We start from the raw sequence: 14,139 nt of genomic DNA, 5'->3' as shown, positions 1-14,139 counted from the left end.
GGAGATGGCTCACCCAGATTGGCAGGCTGATTAGGCAGTCAGTGGATGACATTAGCTGTGAGTGACAGGCGCAGTCAATCTCCCTCCGGTGTCGAGTTGGATCAAGGAGAGCCTCACTGGAGCTGGAGATCCTCTGGAAAGGGAGCAAAGAAGGAAAAAAGCAAGTCCTTTACCTCCCTGAGAGGTCACTTGCCACTCTGTCCCGTTGCAAGTGGGGACTGCCAGCCCAGCTCCCTCCATGCAGTGACAAACTGCAAAGCCCTGGACCTGGAGCCAGGGATTTGGAGGCTCTGCAGCTCAGCAGAATTCCAGCCCTTCTCTCCCAAACCATGCCCAGGGCTTGGGTTGCCATCTCTGTGATAAGCAAGTGCTGGCACAGCTGCTGGGCCTGGGATTGGGAGAAGGGATGGGTGCCTGGGATCACTGCAGCTGATGGAGCAGCTCTTCTGTGGAATTTGCAGGCAGCCCCAAAAAGGGAAGAGGTGAGAATCTTGACTCCCTGTTCTCAGAAGGCTGATTTATTATTTTATGATAAATATTGTATTGAAAATGCTCTACTAAAACTAAGCTAAAGAACAGAAGAAAGGGTTCCATCAGAAGGCTAGCAAAGAAAGGAATGAATAATAAAACCTTGTGACTGCTGACAGCCTCCACTCAGCTGGCTGCCATTGGTCATCAAATAAAAACAGCCCACATGCTGGGTAAACAATTCTCCAGATCACATTCCAAAGCAGCAAAACGTGGAGAAGCTGAAGCTCCCCAGCTTCCCAGGAGAAAAGATCCTGGCCAAAGGATTTTTCAGACAATACGTCGGTGGCACTCTTGCCAGGAGGTTTGCAGAGCTCCTGGCGAAGCCACCAGCTGGGATGTGATGGGCAGGTGGGGCTGGGTGGCTTTGGAGTGTTTGCAGGAGGATGGCTCAGCTCTGGGGTGGCAGTGGGGTCCCCCTGCTCCTGCCTGGCCATGGCTGCAGGACATGGGCAGAGACCTCCACCAGCCAAGGTGTCCCTGGAGCCTCCAGTTTTCCCAGCCCAGAGGAGCCCAAACTCTCTCAGATCTTCACGGCCCCCTCTGGGGTCTCTCCAGCAGCTCCATGTCCTTCCTGTGCTGGGGAACCCCGTCTTGTGCTGAGGGTCCCAGGGGTGGCACATCCCAGGCTGCACCTGGCTGGCTGTGACAATCTGAGAAGGAAATTCCAGCTTTGTCCTGGGATTTGCAGCCCAAAGCAGGGCCCTGCTCTCAGGGGCAGCTCTCCCTCCTCCAGAGCACACAGATCCTCTGTGCTGGCTGGGTTGGAAACCTCCCAGCACCTGCTGCAGCTGGAGATGGAAAGTGCACCTTATTTTTAGCCTGCTGGTGATATTAAGGAATGTGTTTTGGAACAGAAAGGTTTTGCAGAAGCGAGTCCTGCGTGCCAAGGGCTGCTGGGGGTGTTTCAGCCTCATTTGCCTCTCCCAGAGCCTGCTGGCCCCAGTGGCAGGCAGTGACAAGTGTGCTGCCAAGCCCCTGGAGATGCCCTCAGCTCTCAAATAACCCATTTTGTCAGGTTCCTTTTTGTTTTCTTTCCAGGTGCTTAACTCCAGAGGCTGGGATTTAAATGTGCCTTTGCAACAGGGCTGCTTCCAGTGCTCTCCCATTTCTCAGGGTGTTTAACCAGCCTGGTGCCTCAGGAAAGAGGGCAGTGCTGAGAAATCCCTGCCTTGTTATGGAGGGAGCAGCTCAGGCTGCTCCCCCATCCCATGCCCGCGTTCCCAGGAGCTAGTTTGGTGGGATGCACACCTGGCACCTGTGCTTGAAAGGTCTCAGGAGCATCTCCCTCCCCTGGGAGCTGGGCAGGCAAAGAGGCTGCTGAGGTTTGGTCTGTTCTGCTTTCCTGGGATGCTGAGCACGCCCCACCAAACCTTCCCGGGAAATCACTGCGTGCCTCTCCCCCCACCTCTCTCCCCCCAGCAGATCCTTCCTGGCTGACTCTTTCCCCGGCCCAGGCTGCCTTTGTCACTCTCCTACGTGCTCTGCACTTGGCTCTGTCCCCTAATGAGGCTGCGGGCCGGGGGCAGGCTCGGCGCTCCCAAGGAGGGAGTGGAGAGGAGTGAGCCCGGTGATTAGAGGTGAAAGGAGGCAATTAGAGGGAAAGGCAGCGCCCGTGATGGCAGAGGGAAGGAGCACGGGGCTTTGCTGGGGTGTCTGACGAGGCAAAAGGCTCTCAGCTGTGGGAGCAAAGCAAAGGTAATAACCGTGGGCTGAGGCAGTAATTGATGCTCCCAGTGCCTGGGCTGTCGGCCTTCCCCCTCCCCTCTTCCTTTTGGAAAATACCACATGCAGAAAGGCTGGTGGAGGGAAGTGGCTCCTGTGAGCATTCCCAAGCCCTTCCCAGCCGTGGGAAATAACTCCTTGTTTCTGTCCTCTTCCCAGGCCAGGGCAATCGCCTGCCATACTTCATCAACTACTTCTTTGACACCTACCTGCTGATCAACGAGGACACACCTGTGGGTAAGTGGGATGGGCACTGGCTGCCACCACACTCTGGAAAAGTGTGGAAGAGGAGTGTTTTTCTTTGGATGGGCAGATGGAGCTTTTCTTGCTTTCTTTGGCTGGGGATTGGTTTTTAGTAAATGCAGAAATCGACCCGGTCGCTCTGGGCGCCTTCCCAGGCTCTCAGTCCATTAAACTTGTGCTCTTCAATCAGGGCTCCTGACTGCCCTGTAATGGGGGAGGAATCGATTGGGAGGCTGGGATGGAGCCTCTGGAGGTCCCTTCTCCCACCTCCAGCCCGAGCAGACCTTCCTGAGGGAAGGGCTCTTACTGCACCCACGTCCCCTTCAGGGCTGCTGAGGGTCTGGGCAGATCCCCAGGGACTGCTCAGCTGAGCCTTCTGCCCCTTCTAGGGTGCCCTTGGTCAGGAATTGGCGGCCCCAGTGGGATTTGGGGTGGTGCCTGAGCAGTCAGGCAGGATGTGGAGTCTTGGTTTGGGTGGATGGTGGAGCGTGGTGGCTGAGCTCCCCCTCAGGAGAAGCCCTGGAGCTGGCTGGGAACAGCTTCATGGAAATGCTTCCTTGGAGCACCTTGCTCTCCAAGCACTGGAGCCTGATACACCTCATGGAAATGGGACTGAACTCCTATTTTGTCAGAAAATAAGGAGATTTCCTCCAGCCTGCTTTCCAGTGAGACATTATGCCCGTCAAGTCACTCTTAGAATTACTTTGGCAGTTGAACTTCTCTTTTTTTTAACTTTGTATTGCACTGTGTGTGTGTATATAATCGACTCTTAAGAATATTGGCACCTTGAGATTTTGTTTCCAGATGCACCGGAGGGAAATGTCAGCCTGGGAAGTGTTGACACACACAGTTGTTTCTGTGTTTCCTGCTGTTGGTAGGTGTTTTCTGAGTTAAGGTTTATTAACTTCAAAAAAAAAAAAAAAAAAAGGTACCATCTGGAAACACCTTCCTGATATCCTGAGTGTGAGGAGCAGAACTGTGTGTGGTGCCTGTTTCCTAGGGGGGGAAAAAAAAAAAAATTGTATTTTTTTGAGGTCTGTTTGAGCGCCCATCCCTCCCTCCAAAGCCAGCAGCTCCCTGCCTGCTGCCTGCCGTGCCAAAAGGGATCTTAAGCAACAATTAAGAGATCATTCCCCCTCTAATCACTTACAAGAGTAAATTAGTCTTGTCAGGAGCTATTAAGACAGAGAGCTCGGAATTCATTAGGCGAGATTGGGCCAGGGGAGCTGCTGGCGCTGCCGCCGGTCCAGGCTGATTAATTTCTCCCAAAACATCATCAATGCCCATCTGTTTCATTTAGGTCTGGGGAGAGCAATTTTCAGGTGGACTGACCCTGTAGTCAGTTATTTCACCCAGAAGTAATGGGTGAAATAACACACACACGTGCGGAGGGAGCGGGAGGTGGGAGCTCTGGGGAGGGAATTGTAGGGGAAGGAGGAGGATGAGGAGGAGGGATGGGGATTGGTTGAGTTGTGGTGGCATGGGCAAGGCATGGAGAGCCCATGCCAGCTGCCAGCAGCTCTGTCACCCTGTGTTTTACTTGGAAAATGGGAGTACTTACTGGATGAAGCCCCTTGGGAGAAGAGAGTGCAGGAGAGGCACTGTCCATCTCCATCCTGCTGCTGTTTGCCTCAAGCAAAATCACCCCAAGGGCCATTTTGCTTAATCCCAGACCTTCCCAGAGCTGGGAAGGTGGCCCTGCTGCCACAGGGGTTACTGCAGCCCTGGATTTGCCAGCAGCTGGGTGTGGCATTCACATTTCCTGAACATGATGCCTTCACCCAAGGTTTTTATCCTGGCAAGCTGAAAGGCAGCAAGAGGCCTCAGAGAAAACGAAAGCAATTCTTATATCAGTTGCTTCTCCTGTGTTGTGCTCGTGTGGAATGTGTTTGGAGATTGTTTACCCACAGGTGATTGTTCCATTGCATTCTGCTGGGAGTTGTTTTCACTCTTTGGCCAGTCAGGGCCCAGCTGTGTCAGGGCTCTGGAGAGAGTCAGGAGTTTTCCTTATTATCTTTTTAGCATTCAGTAAGTATCCTTTCTGTATTCTTTAGCATAGTATTCTTTAATGTAATATAGCACAATAAAGTAATAAATGAGCCTTCTGAGCACATGGAGCCAGATGCATCATTCCTGCCTTCACCGGTGGCCCTGTGTCACTGAGATATTTTATGAAAATCCTTTCTCTAGGATTTTTCTCCTGAGAAACCTCAGAAAAAAATATAAACAATAACTCTCTGATGGCTGTGGAATGTGGTCTGGAGGTGCTTTACCAAGGTGCATCTTTGGTTGGTCTCACGTGAATTGTTTCTACTTGATGACCAGTCCTTGTCCAGCTGTGTCGGACTCTCTGAGTTGGTCAGGAGATTTTATTATTCATTCTTTGCCAGCCTTCTGATGAAATCCTTTGTCTTCATTTAGTAGATCATTTCCTTTTAATATAATATATATCATAAAATAATAAATCAGCTTTCTGAAGCACGGAGTCAAGATCCTCATCTCCCACCTCGTCCTGGGGCCCCTCAGTCCCCACCCCAGCCCAGCATTTGCCGTAGCTGGGAATGGGCAGGCAGCACTCCAGGCTGGTCAGGGTCCCTGCTGCTGCCAGAGCAGCGTCTTCTTAGCATAATGTAATGACTGCAGTCTAATTGCCCAGCAAATGGATCTGCTGTGAGCAGGACAGGAGTGGGGAAATGGAGATGATCCATCATGTCAGCTCTGTAAGCAGCCCTATAAGCACCTAGCCTGGCTTCAGCCAGGTTTCTCTGAAAGCATTCACGCCCCGACGCCTCGCGAAATGCGTGACAAAAGAGGCTGCCCTGACCAGAGCAATCCCACTTCCCTCCAGCCCAGCGAGAACATCTTGGAATAATGTTGTCTTAGGAGAGTGGGAAACGCTTCACCCGCTGCACTGGAGGTGATGACAGGCACTTGGCCTTGCCCTCAGGCTGTGTCCTGTCAGGGGCACGGCCACCAGGGTGGGGACAGCGTGGCCTGTTGGGTTTGTGAGGTCCCCAGGACGAGGTGAGAGATGGGAATCTGACTCCAAGTTCTCAGAAGGCTGATTTATTATTTTATGATCTTATATTATATTAAAGAATGCTATACCATAATTATACACCCTAACTATACACCAACACTATATACTATAACTATATGCTACAACTATATACTATAACTAACTATATATACTATAACTATATTAAAACTATACTAAAGAATACAGAAAAGATACAGACAGAATGAGAATTTAAAACTCCTGACTGACTCATCAGAGTCCGACACAGCTGATGGTGGTTGCTCATTAAGTAAAAACTACTACTCAAAAAAACTACTATTCAAAAAACCTACTACTCAAACTCATGAAGAAGGTGAAGAAGGACTAGCTAACACCTTAAAATCTCTATCTTAGCTTTAAATATATTACTATATCCTAAAACTTTAAACTCTTAAGTTCTCTACCACGCTTCTATTCAAACTGCACACCTATAATTTCAGTCCTGTCAATTTTGGAAGCTTTCTCTACAGCCTCAGGTCAAATGCAGTGTTCTCTTGGGGGGCTTTGAGCACGGAAAGTCTGAAATTCTCAGCATCCAGGCTTCCAGCAGCTGCCTCAGCACCACAAATTTCCCTGGGACCACGGAGAAGCCCCAAGTCAGCAAGTCCCAGGTCAGGAGCAGTGAGCAGTGCCAGCCCCAGCAGGGCCATGCCCAGTGACCTGGGCTGTGCCTGCTGCTCAGAGCCCCCTTTTCCTTCCCTCTGGCTCTCCCAGGAGCCCTGGGCTGTGCCCTCCATCCTGGGGGTGCACCATGCTCAGAGAGCAAGGCAGACGGATGGATGGATGGCTGACAGGGAATTTCATGGTTGCTCTGCCCTCCTCTTTCTCTGTGCAGCTTTTGCTGAGCTGGCAAACGCTGTGGGACATTTCTGCACTGAATTTGAATGGGCAGAGCTGAACCTTGCTCTTTGCAAGGCCCACATCAGAATGGGCTGGAGCAGGTGCTGCCCGTGGGGCTGTGGCTCTCCCTGTGCCCCTGCAGCCCAAGAGGAGCCAGGGGTAGTGGCTGCACTTTGCTGGCCAGTGGCCACTAAAGGGTTTAGGTTGGTGTGTGACACTTTGTGCCTGCTGGGACACAATTATTTCACAAGGAAACCAAAGAGGAGCGTGGTGTTTCACAGGCAGGGGGGCTCCTCACGTGGATCCGAGGCAGCACACCCCTCTGATATTTGTGGATGATTTAATCCTCTGTCCTAGGCAAGGACTGGCCCAGAAGGCTTTTCATCTCCAGGCTTCCATCCTCCACACTCTGTCTGTCCTTTCCAAGGCAATCATCCCTTCCAACACTGCCTTTTGCACAGGGAGATGCTCTGGCAGCCAGGACAGGTCCCTGGGGGTGCTGGGCCACTCAAGCTGCTGCTGGAGATAATGGTTATCAGTGTGGGACTCAACCTGCTTGATCCCACAGGCTGTGCCCAGGCTCCTCCAGATGCATCACTGGAAGGAAAAAAAAAAAAAAAAAGACCAAAAAAGATGTTGGCTCTCTGATCCCTGCCTGCTTCTGGGCTGATTAAATCGTTTCAGAGCTCAGGGATCCATGGTGGAAAACACTAATTATTTGTTCTTAAAAGTTTAAAAGTTTGATAGTAATAAAATGGTTTTAAAAATAGTAATATAATTAGAGTGATAAAAATTTGGACAATTAGAATTTAGGACAATATGAGACAATAAAAACAAAGAGTTATGAATAGTTTGGGTACCTCTTTCTGGGCAAAATAAGCCCGAAAAAGGCCCCACGTTAACAGAGGATTAACCCTTAAAAGCAACAGCCTGTTGCATATTCGTATACTTCATATATGATGTATAAATTTTATTCAAACAAAAGGTTTTGTTTGGTCAGTGTCAATTTTTTTTTTTTTTGAAATTTAACAGCGTCTCTTCAGGGCTGAATTTGATAACGGAGCAATAAATTCTTTTTTTTGAAAGGTTTGGGTGTCCTGTGGCTGCTATTTAGGTGCAAGTCCTCTCTTACAAAAAGTATCTTAGCATAGTTTCTATTTTAACATTTTGTTATAACCTAAAACTGTATTTAACACACTACTTAAGAGAATGAATACAGCATCACTTTCTAACACAACACATATAATATTCCTTTGAATATTTGCCAAAAGCCCATCAGAAAATAGACATTTTTCACAGTTCCAAGGGTCCCTTCCCACCCAAACCATTCTGTGAGAGGGCAGGGCAGGCTGCCTATCCCTCTGCTGCGGGATTGTCTCTGCTAAACTTTGGCTGCTGCATGTCAATAATCCCAGCTGGGAGGGCAAACACGGGCTGAGACCAGTGGCTGGCCACAGAACCTGGGGACCAGGTGTGTTGGCACTGACAGGTGGCTCAGGATGGTAAAAAACCAACCCCACAGAGCTGCTTTTGCTGTTTTCCTGACAGAAATCAGGTGAGCTGGCAGGCTCTGGAGGACCCTGAGCTGCTGGGTTTGCTGGCTGGGTGGGCTGCCCAGGGAGCAAACAGCTGTGGGGTGCCTGTGTGCAGCAGACAGGATTGATCTGGCCTTTTAGGAAGGGTAATTCCAGAGGAATGTGCCAGGCTGTGAGGGAGACTGCCTGGTTTTGAGCCTTCCTCGTGGCCATTGCTGAGATTCTCCTTCACTGGGGGAGGCTGTGGCCACCTCGCCCTCCTCTTCAGTGTTTATCTATCACCCAGTGGCTGTTTGCTGCCTAAAACTGAATTCTCAGGGCTCTTGAGAGCTCTCCAGAGGAGCAGCCTGGTTTCTGAGTGTGCTGAGGACCCTAATGAGCAGCAATGTTTGAGGAGAGCTCAGGGAGGGGATCTCAGCTCTCCCAGCTCGAGCCCTTTCTCTGTCATTTGAAGGCCCATTGATGAAATTACTTGTTGAGCTGCAGAAAGTACAGCATCTTTAATGAAAACTTAAGGCTAGGAAATTAGTTATTCCCAACATCAGGAAACTTAAGGTTTAAAAAAAAAAAAAAAAAAAACACCAAAAAAAGGAGCCCCACTCCCACCCAAACCCTTAACCCTGCATCATTAAATTAATCACTTCATCAATCACTTAAACTTTCATATCTGCTTTGCTAATAGGCAGTAACATTAATGCTGGTGTTTAAGAAGGGGAAGAGGGAGTATATTTGCAATATGGACTCATTAACATGCCAGGGTAACCTTGCTCCTCATCAAACCACCCAGAGGTTTGATCTCACCACCTTCTGAGCCCTGGCACGGGGGCCAAACCCTTTCCAGGGAGAGGGGGAAAGAGGTGGGAGTTGGGTAATGAGGGCTGGGGTGATGTTTTTAATGTCTGGGATGGCTTCAGCAGCATTAATTATCTGTACAGGGCTGGCTTCTCTCTGGCTGTGCCCTGGTCCTTGTCACTCTGGAATGCCTGGGATGGATGTCAGCACTGCCCCAGCTCTGGAAAATTGGGTCTTCCAGGCTGATTGGAGGCTTTGACATGGGGGGCAAAGCTGAGAAAGAGCAGTGAGTCAGGCTTAACAAAGGGAGAAAATACCCACAGGAGGGGGGAAAAGCACATGTGTATGGATATATCAAGCTAGGAGACATACATACATACATATTTATATATAAATTTTTTTTTAATTTTTTGTGTGTGTGTATCTTTGTGGAGGTATTCTATTAGCCAAGGGTCGTCCCCTGTGCTGGAGGGAAGCACTTACATTTGCACACACTCATAATTTTATTTTTGCAGGGGAAGGTGAGCTGTGATTTCACCATCAGGGAAAAAAAATAAAAGCCCTGGTTGCAAACAGTGGTGAGCATGACTGTGTGTTTTGCCAGACCAGAAACTTGATGTATTTGGGTGGTGTGAGTTTAAAAAAGAAGGGAATAACCCTAACTCCTTTAACCTCTGCTTCTACTGTTGGCACATCTGAGATCTCTGCAGTCTGGATCTGCCCCTGGATCCCTGGAAGTGCCCAAGGCCAGATGGGAAGGGGCTTGGAGCACCCTGGGATGGTGGAAGGTGTCCCTGGCTGTGGCAGGGAGTGGAACAAGGCAGTCTTGGAGCTCCCTTTCTACCCAGACCATTCCATGACACCCTCAATGACTCTTTTTATAGAATTGTCAGGCTAGTGAAGAAAACTTTCAGTGTCAGCTTCTTCCTCTTAATCCTAGCAGTGTCTTCAGGGCTGAGCGAGGCAAGAAGTTCATTTGTTCTAATAAATGAGCAATAAATTCTTTTTCTCTGAAAGATTTAGGTGTCCTGTGGCTGCTGTCTCATTCCTCTCCTTAAAAAAAGTATTCTACATGGCATAGTTTCTATTTTAACATTATAGCCTAAAACTGTATTTAAGACACTGCTTAACACAATTAATACAGCATAACTTTCTAACATAGCATAAATAATATTCACTCAAATATTTGCAAAAATCCAGTCAGAAAATACACATTTTTCACAGGTGTGTTGATGGCTTTTGAATGAACTGCAGCCACTCAGGAGGGGGGGAAAGGGAAGCCTTGTTAGACAGCTCTGTGAAAACATCTGCTCCGTTTGCAGCACTGGTCAGGGCAGGGAAAAAAGCTCTGTGAGCTCCCTCTCCTAAAGATTTATTAATATTGCTGGGTACACGAGGGGGAAAGATTTCAACCACTTGACATTTAATGGTTAGTAACTCAATTTTATTCCATTCATCTGCATGGCTTTGTCAGGTGCCTGCTCTGGTATTGTATCACCACGGAGGTTGTCTTGCTGCCTGTGAGCAATTAGGAGGGTGATTTGGTGCCTGAATCTGGAGAAACCTTTTTATTTTTCCTTTCTAATTGATTATTAGCTTAGAGGTGAGAGCTGGTGTGGTGGAACATAATATCCTTTCATAAACAGTGATGTGGTGGCTTTACTCGCTCTGCTATTTTGGTTTCAAGCAGATAGTTTGAAAAGAAGAGGAGGGGGGGAAAAAGATTTTGAAATAGGAAAAGTCCAAGGGAGATGAACAATTTGGGGTATGGAGAGAAACGAGGAGCATCCTCCCAGGCAGAGATTAATGGTTGTTACTAATGATTTTGGGAAATAGAGGGGAAGGAATAAGATGTGGCAGAAGACTGTAAAATAAGTACCAGCACTGCAGAAAAGCCTGACTCTGGAAATGCACCTTTTCCCACACGGCAGCAGCACCAAATTAAACACATCCTGCTGGATGAAGCAGCATTTCCCTGCCAAGGAGCACTGCTGCCTGGTGGGCTGGGGAGGCAAGAAGTCAGGGGATCACACAGAAAGCACCATCCTGCCTCCACATCTCTGCCAGCAGCTTTCCTAAGGGCATGAAGGGTGGGAAAGGGGAAAAAAAAACCAACCAAAAGCATCTCCCAGGATTTGCAAGTTGTCCTTTGCCTTGGAAAAATTGTGCTCCTGTCAGGTGAGGAGTGAGGGCTTGCAGAGAGCATCAGCCAGAAGTTGTTGCCCACCTGCTTTTCCCCTGAAAGAGTCAGAAATTGAGGCTCTGTATGGGGGGAGGAAAAAAAAAAACCAAGCTGGTTTCATCATCCTGCAACAGGGTGATCTGGTGGAGCCATGAAAATTGGCAGCATCCTGGGAGTTAGTGGCAGGAGAATGAGTTTCACTGGGGCTGGGATGCTCCACAGGCAGTTTCTGGCAGATATAGGTGGGAAAATGTCTCCCAGGAGAGAGGGCAGGCCCCCATGGGTTTTAAACCAGGAGCTTGATTTTGCATCCCAAGCTGTAAGTTGGGGGTGTAACTTTTTTATTTTTCATTTTGCTGGTCAGTTCGTCTCAAAAGCCAAAATTGCTGTGCTTGGTGCAGGCACAATTCTACTGTAAAATCAGCTGGAATCCGTTGGAATCCAGCTGGAATCAGCTGGAATCTGTTTTCCAGTGGTGGTATTCCCCTCTTCAGCCCCCAGAAGTAGAAGTTCACCCCAGGACCAGCAAATCCTGTAGGAGGTCTGGGTTTGCTCTTGGTGTATCCTGCACCCAGGCAGGCGCTGGGATGCTGCTCCCAGGAGAGGAGAAAACTTCTTTTAAGGAGCTTTCCTGTCATGGATCTGCACAGAGCCTCTTTTGAGGAAGGTGCAGGGTCAGTGTTTGGGGTGCCCTGGCTGGAGGGGGTGACAGGGCAGCTGCTTTGGCAGGCAGGGGCTCATCCCTGCATTCCATGAAACCCACTGCCTGTGCAAGTGGCCCCAGGTGGTTGGATAATGGCATCCTTAATTGTGCTCTGAAGGAGATTAACTTCTTATCTGGCAGCCTGACACCTTTATTGTTATTAATGTGTGAATAATGCACTGTGCTGGGGGTTCTGTGCATGACTTTGGTAGCAAAATGTTTTCCTTTTGTTTACTGGTGTCTGGGACTTTGCCACCCCAAGGGTGGGGAATCCCAGAGGTCAAGGAATGCTGCTCCTATTCCTTTCCTTATTAGATGGTCACTGCCTTTCCACTGCAGCTCTTCCTCTTTATTTCTTCTGGGAGCAGGGGTGGTGGGGAGCAATTCCTCTGCTGGCTCTGGAGTTTGTTGGGACATGAAGGACTAGGGACCATCAGTCGGGTGGGGCTTGGGATTTTGGGGTGCAGGCAGGGATGGGGAAGCTTGGGATGCTGCCAGGCATGGGTGAAGGTGCCCATGGGGCTGAGGGGGCTCTCCAGGGCCCCTGGAGAAGGGGAAGGGAGCTGTGGAGGGTGGGAGGCAGCTGCAATCTGTCGGCTCCACGAGAAGCAGTTTCTGTGATGTAACTTGCCATGGAACAGGATAACAAGGTCAATAATGCCTTTGCCTGGGAGAGCTTCAGCCAACACTCCTATCAAAACCAATATTAATTTTCACTAATTAGGAGCTGCAGCTAATGAGTGTCACAGCTAATTTACCTCATCCACAACGAGGGAGAGGAGGGGGTCGGGCGCTTGGGATCAGAGCCTGCAGATCTGCCCCCTCTCTGCTCCCCCTTTCCTCCTGGCCCAGCCTGTGTTTGTCACCTGGGTGGCTTCTGTCTGCAGGGACGTGGCAATGAGTGTGTGCTCCTCTGCTGCCTGCCCTGGAGCACGGGAATGCTTTGGGAAGGCAGGGAAGGAGCTGGATGGGGAGATGCACCGTGCAGCAGGTGTTGGCTGCTGCAGTGAGGGGAGGGCTTGGAAGGATATGCAAGGGAAGTCTTGGGAGAGGAAAGGATGCCTGTTGTCCTGGAGGGGAAGTTGGAGTGGAGTGTTTGCTCTTGAAACTTTAATTTCAGAATTTATTGTGTGTTTTATTATCCCCGTTCCCTTCCATGCATTTTACCCACTCAAATCAGCCTGGAAGGCACCGAGCAGTGAAGCAGTGAGTCTGTCACCATCCATAGTCCTGTGACTCACTCTAGGGGGTCTTTCTCTTGTCTTTGATCCTGGGACAAGCTGGACAAGTGTTGCAGATGTTTGTGGGGGGTGAATTTTTGTGTGCAGATATCTCTGGTGCTGTGCAGGTCACCTTCCTGCCCAGGTCACAGGCAGGAGCATTGCGTGGATGTCACCAAGAGAAAGCAAATTCCTGATTTGGAATTATCCCTGTTTGGCTTGTAGGCTTGGTCTGATGGCTCAGGCAGGGGGAGAAAGGGCACAGTGAACACGTGAAACATCTCTGAAACATCTTTGTACTCTGCGCTTTCCAAACAAGCCGGAGTCTCAGAATCATCCACAGGGATTATTGCCTTAAATAGGAATACACCAGAGAAATCTGTGGGCTGCTGTCAGACAGCTCGTGGCTAGGGATGGCTGGGATTGACTGAATAAATGATTCCCTGGTTTTATTGGTGTTGCCCTGAGTGCAAAGCCCAGGAGCCTTCCCTGTCGGAATTGATCTGTTCTGCCAGCAGCACGTGCACCACCAGCCCATCCTGATGCGTTGCAGGAGAGCTCTTGCCTCACCCAGGGGGTCTTCCCAAACAAACTCCCTTCTCTTTGAGGTGTCTGGGGCCTTGAGAAAGGGGCTTGGGAGAGGAGAGCCTCTCCTGGAAAGCAGCTGATGCCAGAGCATCCTTTTGGGGCATAGCAAGGTGGGAGCTGCTCGTGGTCCTGGCTCTCAGCCCTGCCCGGGGTGGGCTGTGCCTCCAGGTGTGTTCTCCAGCTGCCCAGCTAATCCTGCTTTGGGCAGGTTTATTTGATTTTTTTTTCCTTTAGCTGTTGGACTGGAATTGCCATCCAGCCCCTGGCAGCTCCTGGAAGGTGTTTTCCCTCTGCCTGCTCCAAGACTCACTCTTAAATGTCTGGACTTGTTGTTCCTCAGCAGCTCCTCCTGTGTCTGTCATCAGCCTCAGTGGGGAGAGGAGAATATATAAAGATTAATAATTATTATTTATAATTTATTTAGTGTAGAATAAATAAATATATTTTTATTTATAATTCTAAATATATATTTATTCTATATATAATTCTAAATAAACATATATTTATTATTTATAATTCTATTATTATAGAATATATTATTATATAATAAATATTTATTCTATAATACATTTTATATTATAATATAAAATGTATTATAAATTAAAATACTATTGAAATAATATTATATTCACATAATAATATTGTATATACATAATATATAAATATTATATAATATATTATATATTGTATAACAATATATATAAATATAATAAAATATATTATAT

At 48.6% G+C, this 14,139-nt stretch overlaps 1 protein-coding gene across 2 annotated transcripts in view; it reads left to right on the top strand.

Annotated features, from left to right (window-relative positions):
- The window catches only part of CDH23 (cadherin related 23), a 196,250-nt gene that overhangs the window by 12,761 nt on the left and 169,350 nt on the right, over positions 1-14,139 (top strand). For both annotated transcript variants that reach the window (XM_059850905.1, XM_059850904.1), the window contains exon 3: positions 2,413-2,490. In XM_059850905.1, coding sequence (XP_059706888.1) covers positions 2,413-2,490 — 78 coding nt within the window. The remainder of the gene's footprint in view (positions 1-2,412; positions 2,491-14,139) is intronic.

This window comes from Haemorhous mexicanus, chromosome 7 (assembly GCF_027477595.1).
Source record: "Haemorhous mexicanus isolate bHaeMex1 chromosome 7, bHaeMex1.pri, whole genome shotgun sequence".
Taxonomy (NCBI): Eukaryota; Metazoa; Chordata; class Aves; order Passeriformes; family Fringillidae; genus Haemorhous; species Haemorhous mexicanus.
This window is presented reverse-complemented; position numbering and strand designations above follow the sequence as displayed.